The 18,934-nt window shown below is 42.6% G+C and overlaps 1 protein-coding gene across 4 annotated transcripts; it reads left to right on the top strand.

The window, feature by feature from the left end:
- The first annotated feature begins 3,476 nt into the window (after positions 1-3,476).
- Positions 3,477-18,520, top strand: LOC115179409 (homocysteine-responsive endoplasmic reticulum-resident ubiquitin-like domain member 2 protein). Of its 4 annotated transcripts, none has more exons than XM_029740906.1 (9): positions 3,477-3,602; positions 4,372-4,755; positions 12,449-12,526; positions 12,938-13,042; positions 13,752-13,912; positions 14,078-14,203; positions 14,345-14,677; positions 17,574-17,685; positions 17,883-18,520. In XM_029740906.1, exons 2-9 carry the CDS (start codon positions 4,609-4,611, stop codon positions 18,060-18,062), a joined length of 1,242 nt encoding a protein of 413 aa, XP_029596766.1. In that variant the 5' UTR covers positions 3,477-3,602; positions 4,372-4,608; the 3' UTR covers positions 18,063-18,520. The 4 variants fall into 4 exon arrangements, with proteins under 4 accessions (XP_029596766.1, XP_029596774.1, XP_029596783.1 ...); XM_029740914.1 differs by having other exon boundaries at positions 17,580-17,685; XM_029740923.1 differs by having other exon boundaries at positions 17,601-17,685.
- Positions 18,521-18,934: the final 414 nt, after the last annotated feature.

Raw genomic sequence — 18,934 nt, forward strand, 5'->3', positions numbered from 1 at the left:
CTTAATTGCTTATTTGAAGGACATTTTTATTCAGTTTAGCCAACGCTTGAATTTTTACATTTCTTTCAGAAAAAAGTGGGTTTGGAAAAGTTTGGATTAATATTATATAATATAAAATGACCAAGCAGTATAAACAACTTTGCAAGAAGACTTGTCAGTATCATAACTTAAATCTAAGCACAAGTGTTTTCATGACATTCCAAAAATTACTTTGTAAGCTTGTTTGCCAGGATACATCTGGGCTACTTTATTGATTAAATGCTTGTAACATAGATGCAGGGAGTCAGAAAGCAAGTGCAGTTAGTGAGTTTATTGACTAAAACCATGGCACAGTACAAAACAAGAGATGCATATAACGTGGAAAAATAAACAACATTGCCTGGTGGGTGATAACAATGGAGTACTAGATAAATAGGATAATCAAGGAGGTGATAATGTCCAGGTGTGCCTAATGATGAGGCGCAGCTGTGCGTAATGAAGGTTGACAGATGTGCATATAGATGGGTTGCCAGGACCGGTGGAGAGAGCAGGTGTAGACATGACAATTCTAAACAAACAAAGTGAATGATGTCTTAATCATAACAAATGGATTAACTCCTATGATTGGTGTACGATGAATCCACATGGTTTTCCTTCTGCATTTCTTACATCACAACAATGCAGCACAATATTGCCATTCACCTATGAACCAACATCTCCCAGCTTCCTCCTTCCTTCCTCTCTCTTTGTTCGACGTCATTATGACATCCTTTGAACCAGTTTTGCCCACTGGGTAAGGAGTCATGGGTCTATTCAGTGAGGTGAAATGTTTTGAACGTTTCAGGTAGAACGGTAATGGATAGAGCTAATATGATTCCCTATTCTACCTGAAAGATAATCATGTATCTCCACACAAAATATTTGAATCTGAATATTATTTTTTTATTATTTTTTTCTCTGAACATTCTGTAACATTGCTCTCTCCTGAACACACCCCTTGGTTCTCAACAATATTCACATGAGCCCTACTCTTCTGCCATCACTAGACATCAGACAAACGTATATTTGTGCATGTATGTCTGTGTACGTTTTTGCATATGTGTAGTGTAGGCCTACTAGTTCTTAATTAGCCTATATAGGACCACTTTGAAAGGCACTGATACCCACCCTTGACAGTACACTCCCAAGAAGATACACATGGAAATTACTGTAATCTGGCCCTATAACTACAGATATAAGCTCATAGCTGGCTCTCTTTCTCTCTGTAGGCATCATCTCTTGCCAGGAGTCTGAGTCTTTGCTGATGAATGCTTCAGAGAGATGCTTCCTGGTTCGAACCAGGGAGCAGATCTGGGGTTACACCATAGAGATAGATAGAAGACTCATCTTTGCATACCTGCTCTTATAACGTATGCAACAGCATGGGCAGCGCCATTGACACGATCTCAATTTTAAAGTAATCAATTTTCTTCTTATTTTGTGTTTAAATAAAGTGTAAAGCTAATATTGCTGATTTAGTCCTGAAACCAAATCTTGTGTGTCATTCATTTATTGTGGCCACTATATAGTGGTTATATAGTTTAAAACCATTTACAAACCATAGCACCCAATTTAAATTGGAAGTCATTGGCTGATTGCTCCCAACCCGAAGGAACCCCCAGCCAGTTGACTACTTTAAAATGGTGGACGCCCTCAATGGCAATGTCTATGCGAAAATGAGTTATAAGTGAGGGCTCCTGAGTGGTGCAGTGGTCTAAGGCACTGCATCTCAGTGCAAGAGGTATTACTACAGTCCCTGGTTCAAATCCAGGCTGTTTCACATCTGGCTGTGATTGGGAGTCCCATAGGGCACCACATAATTGTCCCAGTGTCATCCAGGTTTCCCTGTGGTAGGCTGTCATTGTAAATAAGAATTTGTTCTTAACTGACTTGCCTGGTTAAATATAAAAACAAAATAAATATCTATGTTGAGTCCTCTATCAATCTCTATGGGTTACACCCTGAGCTACTGCACCACCTGTAGCTTCAAACACTTCCTGGTGGATGTCTCTGGAGAAAGCTGACCAGAACAGGTTTGTCACTGGCCAACCTCATTGAATTCCACAAGGTCTTTATTTTTAGTCTGTCTTTCTTTTCTTGTCTGTCTGTGGTCTCTGTCTATCGGTCTGTCATGTCTGCCTGTCTGGGCTTGATTTAGCTCTCACTTGTCTATGCGAATTTGCTGTGTCTGCTCTAAATTAATCTGTGTAAATCTCCAATATCCAATATCTACTCTTCACTGCTGTGTTATTTTCCCTAGTATGAGGTCATCACTACATCGGGAGGAGAGCTCCTGCAGAAGTCACGTTGACCAACAAACTTTTCCACTAACTACAGGGGTCTATTTCAGTAATACCCCCTCCACCCCTCCTGACAAACATACCTGTCCTCCATGACACCCGGTGAAGGCAAATTTAAATTCTAGTTCCAAAATGAAAAACTTTCTCATTGATACATTTCAATTTATCTCCTGACTTGATGGAATTTAAATTTAATTTCAGCCCCTGGAAAGAGAGCACTGTCACACAAAAACAACAGAGTGAATTTATGGCCCTATTCAGCTATTCAGTCAAAACATTGTCATAGTAAAAAAATCTGTAAATCACAAACAACATTGCTGTATAGAATTCTATAAGATATTTCATTTATGCTGAGGATAATAGCTCCGAGACAGGATTGTGTCGAGTCACAGGTCTGGGGAAGGGTACCAAAAAAAATGTCTGCCACCATCCGTTCACCTCCAACAGAACAACTACCCTAAACACACAGCTAAGACATCACAGGAGTGGCTTCAGGACAAGTCTCTGAATATCCTTGAGTGGCCCAGACCGAGCCCGGACTTGAACCCAATCGAACATCTCTGGAGAGACCTGGAATTAGCTGACAGAGCTTGAGAGGATCTGCAGAGAAGAATGGGAGAAACTCCCCAAAAACAGGTGTGCCAAGATTGTAGCGTCCTACCCAAGAAGACTCAAGATTGTAATCACTTCCAAAGGTGCTTCAACAAAGTACTGAGTAAAGGGTCTGAATAATGTAAATGTATATTTCATTAAAAAAAATAAAAAATTCTACATTTGCAAAAATTTCTAAAAACCTGTTTCTGTTTTGCCATTATGGGGTATTGTGTGTAGATTGGGGGGGGGGACGACAATTTAATCAATTTAAGAAGAATTAGTAAGAATTATAATCAATTCATCACATACTTGTCGTTAGTTGAGAAACTATCAAAAACAAAAATAACAGCACAAGCTTGCAGATGGATGTCCCTCCCAAATCAGAAGATCCACCCAGAACATGTCTTATACACACCTTGGAAAAACAAATGCTCAAGTGATTATTTCCCAGATTGACAAAATGTACATTTCTCATCAATATTTCTAATATATTTACAAGTATTTTCGTTGGACGACTAACACCTGTGAGTTATTATAGTGCCCTCTATCTATCTCTACGATTGGTACCCACTAGCTGTCAGTGGAATATTATGACGTAGTTTCCGGTATCACGCCCCGACTCACCAAAAAAAAACTGTCGAACTGGGAAGGAGCAGTCGAAAGGGGTCAAAAATACTCAAATAATCTACAGTAAGTTAACGTTGTGTATGAATAAACCTCCTGTCCCGGATACTGTCACGTCGTTCGTATTAATCAAGAGAAGTAGTATGCCAACATTTCATGATATGCTAACGTAATGTTAGCTTGGCTAATAGGTAGCTAGCTAACTAGCAACACTAATCTCTGGAGCTTTGATAGCACAGCACTCGTAAAACGAACGTCTATTTGTCAGATATGCCAAAGTAGTTAACATCATACAATTACTTTCTACATAGACTAGTTTTGGTGGTTAGTGTAAACAATAAACAAGTAGCTCGCTAACTAGTCTCTGGCTGGATGGCTCGTTTTGACAGCTGTATGACGCAACGCGACAGGTGTTCTGAAGACTCGAATGTCTCCCCCTGAATTGTTGCTCGCTAGGTCAGGGGTGTCAGAGGTCCAGTGTCTGTGTTTATGTTTATCCGTGACTTGTCTGTTGAATATAGTCATGCTGACTAAGCTCTTGAGCAATAATATTTTCTTCAACTGGCCATACATAGGATTAAATGGTGATCATCAGGACTGGCTGTGCCTCACTCATTAATTACATTATAAAAGCATTTAAAAGTATTAGCTAGCTAGCCAATATCCCAGTGTCTTTTTAAATGATAAATTAACATAAACAATTCCAGAGACTGTCAATCTGTGCATGTCAATATATTTGAGTAGCCTAGTTAGTACCACAAGTAAGGACATTCAAAACGTTAAGATTCATAACTGTTTGAGAAGCATTGTCTTAATCACTTTCTCTATTTGACAGAACCCCAAGAAACATAGCTGCTTCACTCTCCACCAGGATTACATTGTGATTGGACACAGAACCATCTCCCCGCCAATGACAGCTCTTTAGAGGGGATAATACCCTGTCCACCACAGTCATTGGCTGAGCTGGACTTGAGATCACAATGATGAAGAGGATCTGAGGGAGTCTTCCTCCTCAGGTGTAGGAGGCGTGCTGTCCTTTCCCATCCCCTTGACACACCCATTAATATGAACCATGGACCCAGGAGCAGTTGACAGTCCCGTCACCTTAGTCATCAAGGCCCCCAACCAGAAGTATGACGACCAGACAATAAACTGTTTTCTCAACTGGACGGTAGAGAAACTGAAGAGTCACATCTCGAATGTGTACCCAAGCAAGCCGGTGAGTTGGTACTGCCATTTTTTGGTTTCCTCATCCCCACCATTCCATTAACTAAGGGGAGTGGATAGGGCAGGGGGAACCGTCTGCCTGGAGAGCTACTGGGTGTGCAGGCTTTTGCTCCAGCTCAGCTCTAGGTCTAACTCTCAAAGGAATAACTACAGTAAAAGTATCTGCAAAGTATACTGAACAAAACTATAAACGCAACAATTTCAAATATTTTACTGAGTTGCAGTTCACATAATCAGTCAATTGAAATAAATAAATTTGGCCCTAATCTATGGATTTTACATGACTGGGAATACAGATACCTTAAAAAAAAAAAGTAGGGGGGTGGATCAGAAAACTAGTCAGTATTTGGTGTGACCACCATTTGCCTCATGCAGCAAGGCACATCTCCTTTTCGTAGAGTTGATCAGGCTGTTGATTATGGCCTGTGGAATGTTGTCCAACTCCTCTTCAATGGCTGTGCGAAGTTGCTGGATATTGGTGGGAACTGGAACATGCAATAATACATGTCGATCCAGAGCATCTCAAACACTATTACGGACAACAAAGGGAAACACAGACGTGAGCTGCCCAGTGACGCGAGCCTACCAGACAAGCTAAATGCCTTTTATGCTCGCTTCGAGGCAAGCAACACTGAAGCATGCACGAGAGCACCAGCTGTTTTGGATGACTGTGTGATAACACTCTCGGTAGCCGATGTGAACAAAGCCTTTAAACAGGTCAACATTCACAAAGCCTCTGGGCCAGACAAATTACCAGGACGTGTACTCAAAGCATGCGCGGACCAACTGTCAAGTGTCTTCACTCACATTTTCAACATCTCCCTGACTGAGTCTGTAATACCTACACGTTTCAAGCAGAACACCATAGTCCCTGTGCCCAAGGAAACTAAGGTAACCTGCCTAAATGATTACCGCCCCCTGGCACTCACGTCGGTAGCCATGAGGTGCTTTGAAAGGCTTTTCATGGCTCACATCAACAGCATCCTCCCGGACACCCTAGACCCACTCCAATTGGCATACCGCTCCAACAGATCCACAGATGACGCAATCGCACTCCACATTGCCCTTTCTCACCTGGACAAAAGGAACACCTATGTGAGAATGCTGTTCATCGACTACAGCTCAGCGTTCAACACCATCGTGCCCACGAAGCTCATCACTAAGCTAAGGACTCTGGGACTAAATACCTCCCTCTGCAACTGGATCCTGGACTTCCTGACGGGCCACCCCCAGGTGGGAAGAGTAGGCAACAACACGTCTGCCACGCTGATCCTTAACACTGGGGTCTCTCAGGAGTATGTACTTAGTCCCCTCCTGTATTCCCTGTTCACCCATGACTGGGTGGCCAAACACGACTCCAACGCCATCATTAAGTTTGCTGACGACACAACTGTGGTAGGCCTGATCACCGACAACGATGAGACGGCCTATAGGGAGGAGGTCAGAGAACTGGCAGTGTGGTGCCAGGACAACAACCTATCTCTCAACGTGAGCAAGACAAAGGAGCTGATCGTGGACTACAGGAAAAGGCGGGCCGAACAGGCCCCCATTTAGTGGAGCGGGTCGAGAGTTTCAAGTTCCTTGGTGTCCACATCACCAATGAACTATCATGGTCCAAACATACCAAGACAGTCGTGAAGAGGGCACGACAAAACCATTTCCCCTCAGGAGACTGAAAAGATTTGGCATGGGCCCCCAGATCCTCAAAAGGTTCTACAGCTGCACTATCGAGAGCATCCTGACCGGTTGCATCACCGCCTGGTATGGCAACTGCTTGGCATCTGACCGTGAGGCACTACAGAGGGTAGTGCGAACGGCCCAGTACATCACTGGGGCATAACTTCCTGCCATCCAGGACCTATAAATAGGCAGTGTCAGAGGAAAGCCCATAAAATTGTCAGAGACTCCAGTCACCCTCATCCAGTCACCAAAAGGCTCCTCAAAAGCTTCTACCCCCCAAGCCATTACTGTTGAACAATTCATAAAAATCGCCACCGGACAATTTACATTGACCCCCCCCCCTGTACACTGCTGCTACTCGCTGTTTGTTTGTTACCTATGCATAGTCACTAAACCCCCACCTACAGTTGAAGTCGGAAGTTTACGTACACTTAGGTTGGCGTCATTAAAACTCATTTTTCAACCACTCCACAAATGTCTTGTTAACCTACTTGCCAAAATTATAGTTTGTTATGACATCTACTTTGTGCATGACACAAGTCATTTTTCCATCAATTGTTTACAGACAGATTATTTCACTTAGAATTCACTGTATCACAATTCCAGTGGGTCAGAAGTTTACATACACTAAGTTGACTGTGCCTTTAAATAGCTTGGAAAATTCCAGAAAATTATGTCATGGCTTTAGAAGCTTCTGATAGGCTAATTGACAGAATTTGAGTCAATTGGAGGTTTACCTGTGGATGTATTTCAAGGCCTACCTTCAAACTCAGTGGCTCTTTGCATGACATCATGGGAAAATTAGAAGAAATCAACCAAAACCTCAGAAAAAAAATTGTAGACCTCCACAAGTCTGGTTCATCCTTAGGAGCAATTTCCTAACGCCTGAAGGTACCACGTTCATCTGTACAAGCAATATCACGCAAGTATAAACACCATGGGACCACGCAGCCGTCATACCGCTCAGGAAGGAGACGCGTTCTGTCTCCTAGAGAACGTACTTTGGTGCGAAAAGTGCAAATCAATCCCAGAACAACAGCAAAGGACCTTGTGAAGATGCTGGAGGAAACGGGTACAAAAGTATCTATATCCACAGTAAAACGAGTCCTATATCGACTTAACCTGCTCCAAAACCGGCATAAAAAAGCCAGACTACGGTTTGCAACTGCACATGGGGACAAAGATCGTACTTTTTGGAGAAATGTCCTCTGGTCTGATTAAACAAAAATTGAACTGTTTGGCCATAATGACCATCGTTATGTTTGGAGGGAAAAGGGGGAGGCCTGTAAGCCAAGGAACACCATCCCAACCGTGAAGCACGGGGGTGGCAGCATCATGTTGTTAGAGTGCTTTGCTGCAGGAGGGACTGGTGCACATCACAAAATAGATGGCATCATGAGGAGGGAAAATTATGTGGGTATATTGAAGCAACATCTCAAGACATCAGTCAGGAAGTTAAAGCTTGCTCTGGCAACAGCTCTGGTGGACATTCCTGCAGTCAGCATTCCAATTGCAAGCTCCTTCATAACTTGAGATTTGTGGCATTGTGTTGTGTGACAACTGCACATTTTAGAGTGGCCTTATGAAACATTTCTGCGACCTTTTTATTTCAGCTCATGAAACATGGGTCAAACACTTTACATGTTGCGTTTTATATTTTTGTTCAATATAGTATTGAAGTAGACTTCTTAAGAATTTGAGTAAGAAACAAGCCCTGATTTTTCATGTTATACATTTGTGAGGTAATTGCGTTGTTCATCTTAGCACTTTCTATAACCAGAGGAAGCTGTAGACAGTCTAATTGTTTCCTAGCTGAGCTCCATAAACTGAAAGATGTCACAGCTGTTAAGTAAATCTCAAAACTGGACATCCACCTGGGAAAGCAGAACAAAACTGTGTAACCACAGCAACCAACCAAGCATCCTAATTGAAGGGATTAATTAAGGGATATTATCTTAATAGTTCATTTGTAAGGGTAAGGTTTTCCAAAATGAATGACACATTGGGTTCTCTGCCACGTTGTTTATCTGTGAGCTCTATCTTGCTGCGTCTTGACCACAAAACAAAACATAACAGAAACCCAACTATCACTTCTGAGCATAGACTACGTTTTGGGGATTTGAAATGCTTGCTTTTACATGTGCGTAGGTCCACATTTACATATAGTACTAGTCAAAAGTTTGGACACCTACTCATTCAAGGGTTTTTATTTATTTTTACTATTTCCTACATTGTAGAATAATAGTGAAGACATCAAAACTATGAAATAACACATATGGAATCATGTAGTAACCAAAAAGGTGTTAAGCAAATCAAAATATATTTGAGATTCTTCAAAGTAGGCACCCTTTGCCTTGATGACAGCTTTGCATGCTCTTGGCATTCTCTCAACCAGCTTCATGAGGTAGTCACCTGGAATGTATTTCAATTAACCTGTTTGGGCTAGGGGGCAGTATTGAGAATTTTGGAAAAAATATGTGCCCATTTTTAACTGCCTCCTACACCAACTCAGAAGCTAGAATATGCATATTATTGTTCAGGTTTGGATAGAAAACACCCTAAAGTTTCTAAAACTGTTTGAATGGTGTCTGTGAGTATAACAGAACTCCTATGGCAGGCAAAAACCTGACAAGGTTTCATGCAGGAAGTGGCCTGTCTGACAAGGAGTCGTGCGTCTTGCATCTGTTTATTGAAAAGTAAGGATCTTAGCTGTAACGTGACAATTCCCAGGGCTCCAATAGGCTCTCAGAACCCGGGAAATACCTGAAGGTTGACGAGGCGGCCTCTGGCTGAAACAGATTATCGCCTTTGGTAAGTGGCCGATCAGAGGACCATTGAATGAGGCGCGTGCACGATTCGCCCCCGTGGAGAAATTTAATTCGGCTGTTTAGGCTCATTGCAGATTCCCGGTCGGAATATTATCGCTTTTCTACGAGATAAATGGCATAAAAATTGGTTTTAAACAGCGGTTGACATGCTTCGAAGTACGGTAATGGAATATTTAGACATTTTTTGTCACGCCATGCGCGAGACCGTGATGTAGCATTCTGATAGTGTCTAGAACTCACGAACAAAACGTCGCTGTTTGGATATAACGATGGATTATTTGGGACCAAACCTACATTTGTTATTGAAGTAGAAGTCCTGGCAGTGTATTCTGACGAAGAACAAAAAAGGTAAGAACATTTTTCTTATAGGAAATGTGATTTTGGTGAAGGCTGAACTGGGTGGGTGTCTAAATAGCTAGCCCTGTGATGCCGGGCTATGTACTTAGATTATTGCAAAATGTGCTTCATCTGAAAAGCTATTTTAAAATCGGACATATCGAGTGCATAGAGGAGTTCTGTATCTATAATTCTTAAAATAATTGTTATGCTTTTTGTGAACGTTTATCGTGAGTAATTTAGCAAACTGTTAGTAAATTCCCCGGAAGTTTGCGGGGGGTATGCTTTTTTTGAACGTCACATGCTAATGTAAAAAGCTGGTTTTTGATATAAATATGAACTTGATTGAACAGACATGCATGTATTGTATAACATAATGTCCTAGGTGTGTCATCTGATGAAGATCATAAAAGGTTAGTGCTGCATTTAGCTGTGGTTTGGATTTATGTGACATGATATGCTAGCTTGAAAAATGGGTGTCTGATTATTTCTGGCTGGGCACTCTCCTGACATAATCTAATGTTTTGCTTTCGTTGTAAAGCCTTTTTGAAATCGGACAGTGTGGTTAGATTAACGAGATTCTTGTCTTTAAATAGCTGTAAAATAGTCATATGTTTGAGAAATTGAAGTAATAGTATTTAAAACGATTCAAAAATCGCGCCACTGGATTGAAGTGGCTGTTACGTAGGTGGGACGAATTCGTCCCACATGCGCCAGAGAGGTTAACAGGTGTGCCTTGTTTTAAAGTGAATATGTGACATGTATTTCCTTAATGCATTTGAGCCAATCAGTTGTATTGACAAGGTAGGGGTGGTATACAGAAGAGAGCCCTATTTGGTAAAATACCAAGTTCATATTATGGCAAGAACTGCTCAAATAAGCAAAGAGAAACAACAGTTCATCATTACTTTAAGACATCGATGTCGGTCAATACGGAACATTTCAAGAACTTTTAAAGTTTCTTCAAGTGCAGTCGCAAAAACCATCAAGCGTTATGATAAAACTGGCTCTCATGAGAACCGCCAGAGGAAAGGAAGACCCAGAGTTACCTCTGTTGCCGAGGATAAGTTCATTAGAGTTAACTGCACCTCAGATTGCAGCCCAAATAAATGCTTCACAGAGTTCAAGTAACAGACACATCTCAACATCAACTGTTCAGGGGAGACTGTGTGAATCAGGCCTTCGTTGTGAAATTGCTGCAAAGAAACCACTAAAGGGCCCCAATAAGGGGCTTGGGCCAAGAAACATGAGCAATGGACATTAGACCAGTCTGATGAGTCCAAATTTGAGATTTTTGCTTCCAACCGCTGTGTCTTTGTGAGATGCAGAGAAGGTGAACGGATGATCTTCACATGTGTGGTTCCCACCGTGAAGCAAGGAAGAGGTGTGATGGTGTGGGGGTGCTTTGCTGGTGACGCTGTTGGTGATTTATTTAGAATTCAAGGCACACTAACCAGCATGGCTACCACAGCATTCTGCAGTGATACGCCATCCCATCTGGTTTGCACTTAGTCCCTCTATCATTTGTTTTTCAACAGGGCAATGACCCAAAACACACCTCCAGGCTGTGTAAGGGCTATTTTACCAAGAAGGGGAGTGATGGTGCTGCATCAGATGACCTGGCCTCCACAATCACCCGACCTCAACCCAATTGAGGTGGTTTGGGATGAGTTGGACCGCAGAGTGAAGGAAAAGCAGCCAACAAGTGCTCAGCATATGTGGGAACTCTTTCAAGTCACATGTGCCGAATCCTAGTCACATGTGCCGAATCCAACCGGTTTAGACCTTACAGTGAAATTATTACTTACGAGCCCCTAACCGACAGTGCCGTTTCAAAAAATATGGATAAGAATAAGAGATAAAAGTAACAAGTAATTAGAGGAGCAGTAAAAAAAATAACAATATATATTGGGGGGGTGCCGGTTCGTAGTCAATGTGTGGGGGCACCAGTTAGTTGAGGTAGTATGTACATGTAGGTAGAGTTAATTCAAGTGACAATACATAGATGACAACAAAAGTTGCAGGGGGGGGGCAGCAATGTGAATAGTCTGTAGTATTCCCAGGTGGATGTCCAATAGTATTCCTCATGAAGCTGGTTGAGAGAATGCCAAGAGTATGCAAAGCTGTCATCAAAGCAAAGAGTGGCTACTTTGAAGGATCTCAAATATAAAATGTATTTTGATTTGTTTAACCCTTTTTTGGTTACTACATGATTCCATATGTGTTATTTCATAGTTTTGATGTCTACACTATTATTCTACAAAGTAAAAAATTAAGAAAAAGTTTGTGTCCCAACTTTTGACTGGTACTGTACATCATGTGAAATAATTCTAAATAGACTATTATGGCATCCGACCATTGTCTCTCAAAATATCCCTTTAAAGCATCCCCCCAATAAGGCATTAACTTGTGACCCTGCAGGTATGCTTTCAGGTGTGTAATCTACCCATATCTAATGTAATCTAATCTGAAGATGCTTAGTCTCTTCTGGAACACAAGCTAGGTTTCCATCCAATTGGTACCAGATTTTCATGCAAATATTCTAAAATCTACATAAAAACAATGTGCACGTTTTCCAACGAGAGATATTACTAATGTCCTGTCACTGTATCAGATCAATCAAACATTTAGGTCTATGGTTGCAATAGTACTTCTGTATTAATAAATGTAATATTGCTCTACCACCTTGTTGATATACTTTCAGCACCATTGTTCTTGCATGTAACATTTCCATAATTTTGGCGTTTAGGGCTTATCAACCCAAACTATGTGATTTGTAAATGATCTAGTTCTGTATTCTGCAACATAGGCTTTCTCAGAATGACAGTTGTGTTGTCTTAGTCATCCAAGGATCAGCGGCTGGTATACTCGGGCCATCTCCTCCAGGACCACCTGCAGCTGAGGGATGTCCTCAGGAAGGTAAAGACCACTCTCAACCTTGTCTCTGTTTTTCTGCTGTGGCATATGGTCGAGAAGTTTGGAGTATGGTGGACTAACACTATATCTGAAATGTTAGAATTGGTATGCAATATCACAGAAACCTCACTCAACATAACAGGCAACTGACTGCTGAGCCTTTATTGAATAGGGCCCACCCCCTTGTGTGTCTGAGAGAGAGGATGAGCGTGAGGCAGAGACTGACGATATAACAATAGCTGATCTGATGTAGTAAGCAACATTGTTGAGGTTGGCTTTGTCCCTGAATTCTAGCCTGTTCCCTGAAATTCCTCCCTCGCGCTCGCTCGCTCTCACGCCCTCTAATCACCAAAACAGAATCAAATGATTAATTCTCCTTTTCCCCCACATCCAACCCTCTATTTCCGCCTACAGCAGGAGGGTTATCACATGATGCACCTGGTGTGTGCCTCCCGTAGCCCACCAGCCTCGCCCACGCCCCACTGCTCCAGCCCTGTGACCTCTGACCCCAGCTCTGGGGTACGTCTAATGGTGTGGAGTCATTCTGTGGAGCTCAACAATTCAATCAGATAGAAATTAAATGTCTAGAACACATAACAGAATGCTCTGTCATTTGGAATGTAGAGTGGAGTGTGGTCTATACGTTACATTTCTACTCAGTGACTTGGAACGTATCCGTTTGGTGTCTTTGCGGTAGGGCTGGGCGACATGACCAAAATATATCACAATATTTTTCACATTTCTTAGGTATTTGAGTTTTTTAACATTACAAGTTCTAAATATGCTTTATTAGTAGTGCATGACCCTGGGGTGGCAACACATACATTCTAAGGGTTTTTAATAGGGCTTTGGACATTCAATGAAACTTCAACCAAAAGTTGGAATATAGTGGGCACTTTGAATCCAGTGATTGACACAATGAATGAAAAGGCGAGGGAGAGGTTATTGTGACAGGGTAGGAACCAACCGACATTACACACAGAGTGGCATAACACATTTAACAAACCAAACATTGAAATACTGTTATACAAGGTAAAGTAAAAACCCAAGCTTGTCTGTGCATCAATACCGGTGTGTGTATGTTGTAAAATACTCTATACCGCCCAGCCCTACTTTGCAGCTGTCCTTATTCCCATAGTAGCATTGTTTTTTTTACCAATGTATATGTTAACGCTTTTATTCCTCTTTCCTTTGCTGGTTTATGATTGGTGTATGTCTTGTCACTCAGAGTTCAGACAGTGCTGGCTCCACCCCCCAAGCCACAACACCAAATCAGGACGGTCTGTCCGCCGCCTCGTCAGTAGCAGGAAGTTATGATGGACTAAGGAATCGTGGAGGCTTCCCCCAATTTAACCCTCAAAATCCTACCTCTACTGGTATAATGCAATGGTAAGCACTGTTCTCGTGTATTGGGATCAATTCTACTTCAGTTTCTACCTAGTCAGGAAAATAAGTGAAATTCAATTTAGAACAAAAAAAAATGGTGGGAAAAATGCAGAAAATATTGTGTGCGCATGATTTTTGATTGCATGTGTGACTGTTTTTCCTCCATAGGCCAGATGGGATGCAGGTCCCGGTACAAGGGGGTATGGCTGCAGGTGTGCCCCCCCACCCCATGTACATGCCCATGCAGGTCCTCTGGTGGCAGCAGATGTATGCACGCCACTACTACATGCAATAGTAAGTCAGAGTCGTCTGCACTTAGCACCCAATCCTAACAACTCATAAGGACCACAGACTTCTCTACGTTGGAATGAGTTACATTCACTGGCTTCTAACCGCTAATACTTATTTATGTCTTTCTTTCTCTCCCTCTTCCAGTCAAGCAGCAGTGGCAGCCTCACAGCCCCCCTCCACACCTCCCTCCTCCCCCAGTCCCACCCACTCCCCCCAACCCGCACAGCCCAATGAAGCTCCACCTCCCCTGGGGCCTAACCCCGCCCCTAACCCCATCCAAGAGGACAGGCCGGCCAATCCCAATATCCAGATGAATGCCCAGGGCGGGGCCGTGCTAAATGAGGACGAACTGAACCGTGATTGGCTGGACTGGATGTACGCGGTCTGTCGTGCCGCCATCTTGCTCAGCATTGTGTATTTCTACTCCTCCTTTGGCCGCTTCGTCATGGTGATAGGCGCCATGCTGCTCGTCTTTTTGTGAGTTCTCATCTGTACACTATCAGTTTGACATTAGAATGGATACTTTTCAAGGACCCGGTTTACTTTGTACAGTGTGCTCCAAAATTACTGGCAACCCTGACTGGCAATGCACAAACAATACTTGAAAAAATATAAACAATATAATTATAGAGAAACTCAAAATACCAACATGTGAGAAATACTGTACTTTATTAATGTTTCAATGGAACCCACCAAAATCATTTATTGATTTAATAAAAAATCAATGCCAAGGTTTCACAATTAATGGCACCCTTAAAGATTGTAAATAACATCTACCAAAATTTAACCAGGAATTAAATTCCACTTATTTAAGTTTATCTTAGTCTTAAGGAACTATATTGAGCCATTACATCACTTCTTGTCTCACTCGGGTGTAAAAATGAGGTAAAAGGCATGCAATATCCCTTTTTCATCCAACACTATGAAGAAAACAAAAGAACTGGCAGTTCAAAAGAGACAGATGGTCATAGACCTTCATAAAGCAAATCAACGTTTATTTGTCACATGCGCCGAATACAACCTTACAGTGAAATGCTTACTTACAGGCCCTAACCAACAGTGCAATTTTTAAGTAAAAAATAGGTATTAGGTGAACAATAGATAAGCAAAGAAATAAAAACAACAGTAAAAAGGTCAGTAGCTATAACAACAGTAGCGAGGCTATAACAGTAGCGGACTAATTGAGGTAATATGTATATGTAGGTATAGTTAAAATGACTATGCATAGATAATAAACAGAGTAGCAGCAGCGTAAAAGAGGTGGCGGGACACAATGGAAATAGTACGGGTAGCCATTTTATTACCTGTTCAGGAGTCTTATGGCTTGGGGGTAAAAGCTGTTGAGAAGCCTTTTGGTCTTAGACTTGGCAGTCCTTTACCGCTTGCCATGCGGTAGTAGAGAGAACAGTCTATGATTAGGGTGGCTGGGGTCTTTGTCAATTTTTAGGGCCTTACTCTGACACCGCCTGGTGTAGAGGTCCTGGATGGCAGAAAGCTTGGCCTCAGTGATGTACTGAGCCGTACACACTACCCTATGTGGTGCCTTGCGGTCAGTGATGCAACCAGTCAGGATGCTCTCAATGTTGCACCTGTAGAACCTTTTGAGGATCTGCGGACCCATGCCAAATCTTTTTAGTTTCCTGAGGGGGAATAAGCTTTGTTGTGCCCTCTTCACGACTGTCTTGGTGTGTTTGGACCATTCTCATTTGTTGGTGATGTGGACACCAAGGAACTTGAAGCTCTCAACCTGCTCCACTACAGCCCCGTCAATGAGAATGGTGGCGTGCTCAGTCCTCCTTTTCCTGTAGTCCACAATCATCATCTTTGTCTTGATTACGTTGAGGGATAGGTTGTTATTCTGGCACCACCCGGCCAGGTCTCCGACCTCCTCCCTATAGACTGTCTCGTCGTTGTCGGTGATCAGGCCTACCATTGTTGTGTCGTCTGCAAAGGTATTGATGGTGTTGGAGTCACGCTTGGCCACGCAGTCGAGTGTGAACAGGGAGTACAGGAGGGGACTGAGCACGCACCCCTGAGGGGCTCCAGTGTTGAGGATCAGAGTGGCGGATGTGTTGCTACCTACCCTCACCACCTGGGGGCGGCCCGTCAGGAAGTCCAGGATCTAATTGCAGAGGAAGGTGTTTAGTCCTAGGATCCTTAGCTTAGTGATGAGCTTTGAATCTGTTAATGGCTACAAGAAGATCCACAAACAATTTAATATACCACTGAGCACTGTCAGGGCAATTATTAAACAATTCAAAAGATATGGAACAGTTGAAAACCTCACGGGTAGAGGACGCAAATGCATTTTGCCCCCCCAGGATAGGGAGGAGGATGGTGAGAGAAGCAACAAAATCCCCAAGAATCACTGTGAATGAATTGCAGGCCTTGGTGGCGTCTTGGGGTCACCAGGTTTCAAAAAGCACCATCAGACGCCACCTCCACAACCATAGGCTCTTTGGAAGGGTTGCCATAAGAAAGCCCTTTCTGACCCCAAGACACAGACGCAAGTGCTTGGAGCCAAACATAATTTAAACTATGACTGGAAGAAGGTGCTCTGGTCAGATGAGACCAAAATTGAAGGTTTTGGTCAGATACAGCATCGTCATGTTTGGTGTCGGAACAGAGATGCATACAAGGTGAGGCACCTCATACTCACGTTGAAATATGGTGGCGGGTCAGTGATGTTTTGGGGCTGTTTTAATTCCAGAGGTCCAGAGGTTAAGATTGATGGCATAATGAATTCCACCAAGTATCAGGCCATTTTGGCTGACATTCTGGTTGCCTCTGCCAGAAGGCTTGGACTTGGACATAGGTGGACTTTACAACAAGACAATGACCCAAAACATACCTCGAGATCCACACAGAAATGCTTCTGTGACAGCAAAATCAATGTTCTGCCATGGCCATCTCAGTCGCCGGACCTCAATCCAATCGAAAACCTGTGGGCTTAGTTGAAGAGGGAAGTTGATAAGTGCAAACCCAAGAATGTGAAGGATCTTGAAAGGATCTGCATAGAGGAATGGTCCAAAATCCCTCCAAATGTGTTCCTTAACCTTGTCAAACATTACAGGAAGAGACTCCATGCTGTTATCCTTGCCAGAGGTGGATGCACTAAGTACTAAATGAGGAGGGCCAATAATTATGAAACCTTGATTTTGATGAAATGTATTTGTATTAAATAATTGTATGATTTTGGTTGGTTCCATTGAAACATTAATAAAGTACAGTATTTCTTACATTTTGGTATTTTGAGTTTATCTCTATAATTATATTGTTTAAGTATTGTTTGTACATTGCCAGTCGGGGGTGACAGTAATTTTGGAGCCCACTGTATCTGTGTGTGAGATACTAATTTTATGGTGTTAACTAGGCACAGGGCTGGTTGGTTCCCCTTTAGGCCAGAGCTGCAGAACCCCGGAGGAGAAGGAGCGGGGTTAGCTCATCAGGATGAGGCAGAGAGACACCAGGACATCCAGGAGATGGTGGGTGCTTCTTGTTTAAGATGGACTCCATCTCTGTTTGTGTGGTTATGTTTTTCTGTCTCTATCTGTGTGGTTGTTTTTCTGTCTGTGTCCAAGCTGCTCCTTTCTCTCTGCCACATTCTCTCCATCTCTGCTTTTTAAACCGATGGTCCTTCTCTTATTCTCTCGTTTTCTCGTCCTGTTTCTCTCCATCTCAGGAGCGGATCATGGATGAAGGGCTGGAGGATGAGGAGGGCGACAGTGGAGAGGAAGGCCCAGAGGACCAGGCAGCTCCCGCTGCCCCCCGCCACCACGGCTTCTTGGCCGCCTCCTGGTCCTTCATCAGCACTTTCTTCACCTCCCTCATCCCAGAGGGACCCCCCCACCCCGCCAACTAAATCAGGGAGGGAGTCCCCCCCCCTCCCCAGCAAGAACCTCCCATGCTGCCAACTACCAGACTGTAAAAAGTGCTGCAGTGTGGGGGAAGTCTTGAATAAATCAATGAACATCGAACAAACTAACATGTTATGCCATGTTAAACAAGCTAACAATGCTTTATATTACAGAGGCTTCTCTGATTTCATCATACAAACTGGTACACACACACTTTATTTCCTTTGATCATGTCTGCTCATTCAGATTTTGGTGGCATTGAAAGGCTTCGAAGGGTCGTCCATTTTAAGCAGTGATTCAGCCATTGCATTTATCGTTTTTGTTTTGGAGAATAGATGAAAGGACATACACACCTAAATGTGTATGAATATTGCAATGACTCTAGCACATGTTTCTCTCTGTGTATATGAACATTATCTTAATTCCTGACAATGCGTTTTTGAATAAAAGCCTTGTGGTTTCATGTGTTTGTGAACTGTCTTCTATAATTGGTTCAATTGAAGGACAAGTGAGATGTTCTCTATTTGACCTACTGTATTTGGGAGTCACTAAGTGGAAGTTAGTGCTCTTTTTCATCTGGTGCAGTTGACATAGTGGAATTGAATTATCATTTCAAAGCCCTGTAACCATAGATATCCTATAATGAGTATTCTATGCATGATACAGCTTAGATAACTCAGGAATTCTACTTCATTCTCCAAGATTGCTGCTTGATGACTACTCAAATCAAAATCAAATCTAAGTTTATTGGTCGTGCACACAGGTTTGCAGATGTTATCGCAGGTGCAGAGAAATGCTTGAGTTTCTTTCTCCAACAGTGCAGTAATACCTAGTAATAAACTTCATACCCAACGGGCACTATGATGTTAAAGTAGAG

This window comes from Salmo trutta, chromosome 3 (genome assembly GCF_901001165.1).
Source record: "Salmo trutta chromosome 3, fSalTru1.1, whole genome shotgun sequence".
Lineage (NCBI taxonomy): Eukaryota > Metazoa > Chordata > Actinopteri > Salmoniformes > Salmonidae > Salmo > Salmo trutta.

Excerpts from the sequence above, each read along its gene's own strand:
- LOC115179409 (XM_029740906.1), top strand. The coding sequence starts at position 4,609 with ATGGACCCAGGAGCAGTTGACAGTCCCGTCACCTTAGTCATCAAGGCC. Across the intron at positions 4,756-12,448 it reads ATGTGTACCCAAGCAAGCCG|TCATCCAAGGATCAGCGGCT; the intron begins GTGAGTTGGTAC and ends GTGTTGTCTTAG. Across the intron at positions 13,043-13,751 it reads CCTCTGACCCCAGCTCTGGG|AGTTCAGACAGTGCTGGCTC; the intron begins GTACGTCTAATG and ends CTTGTCACTCAG.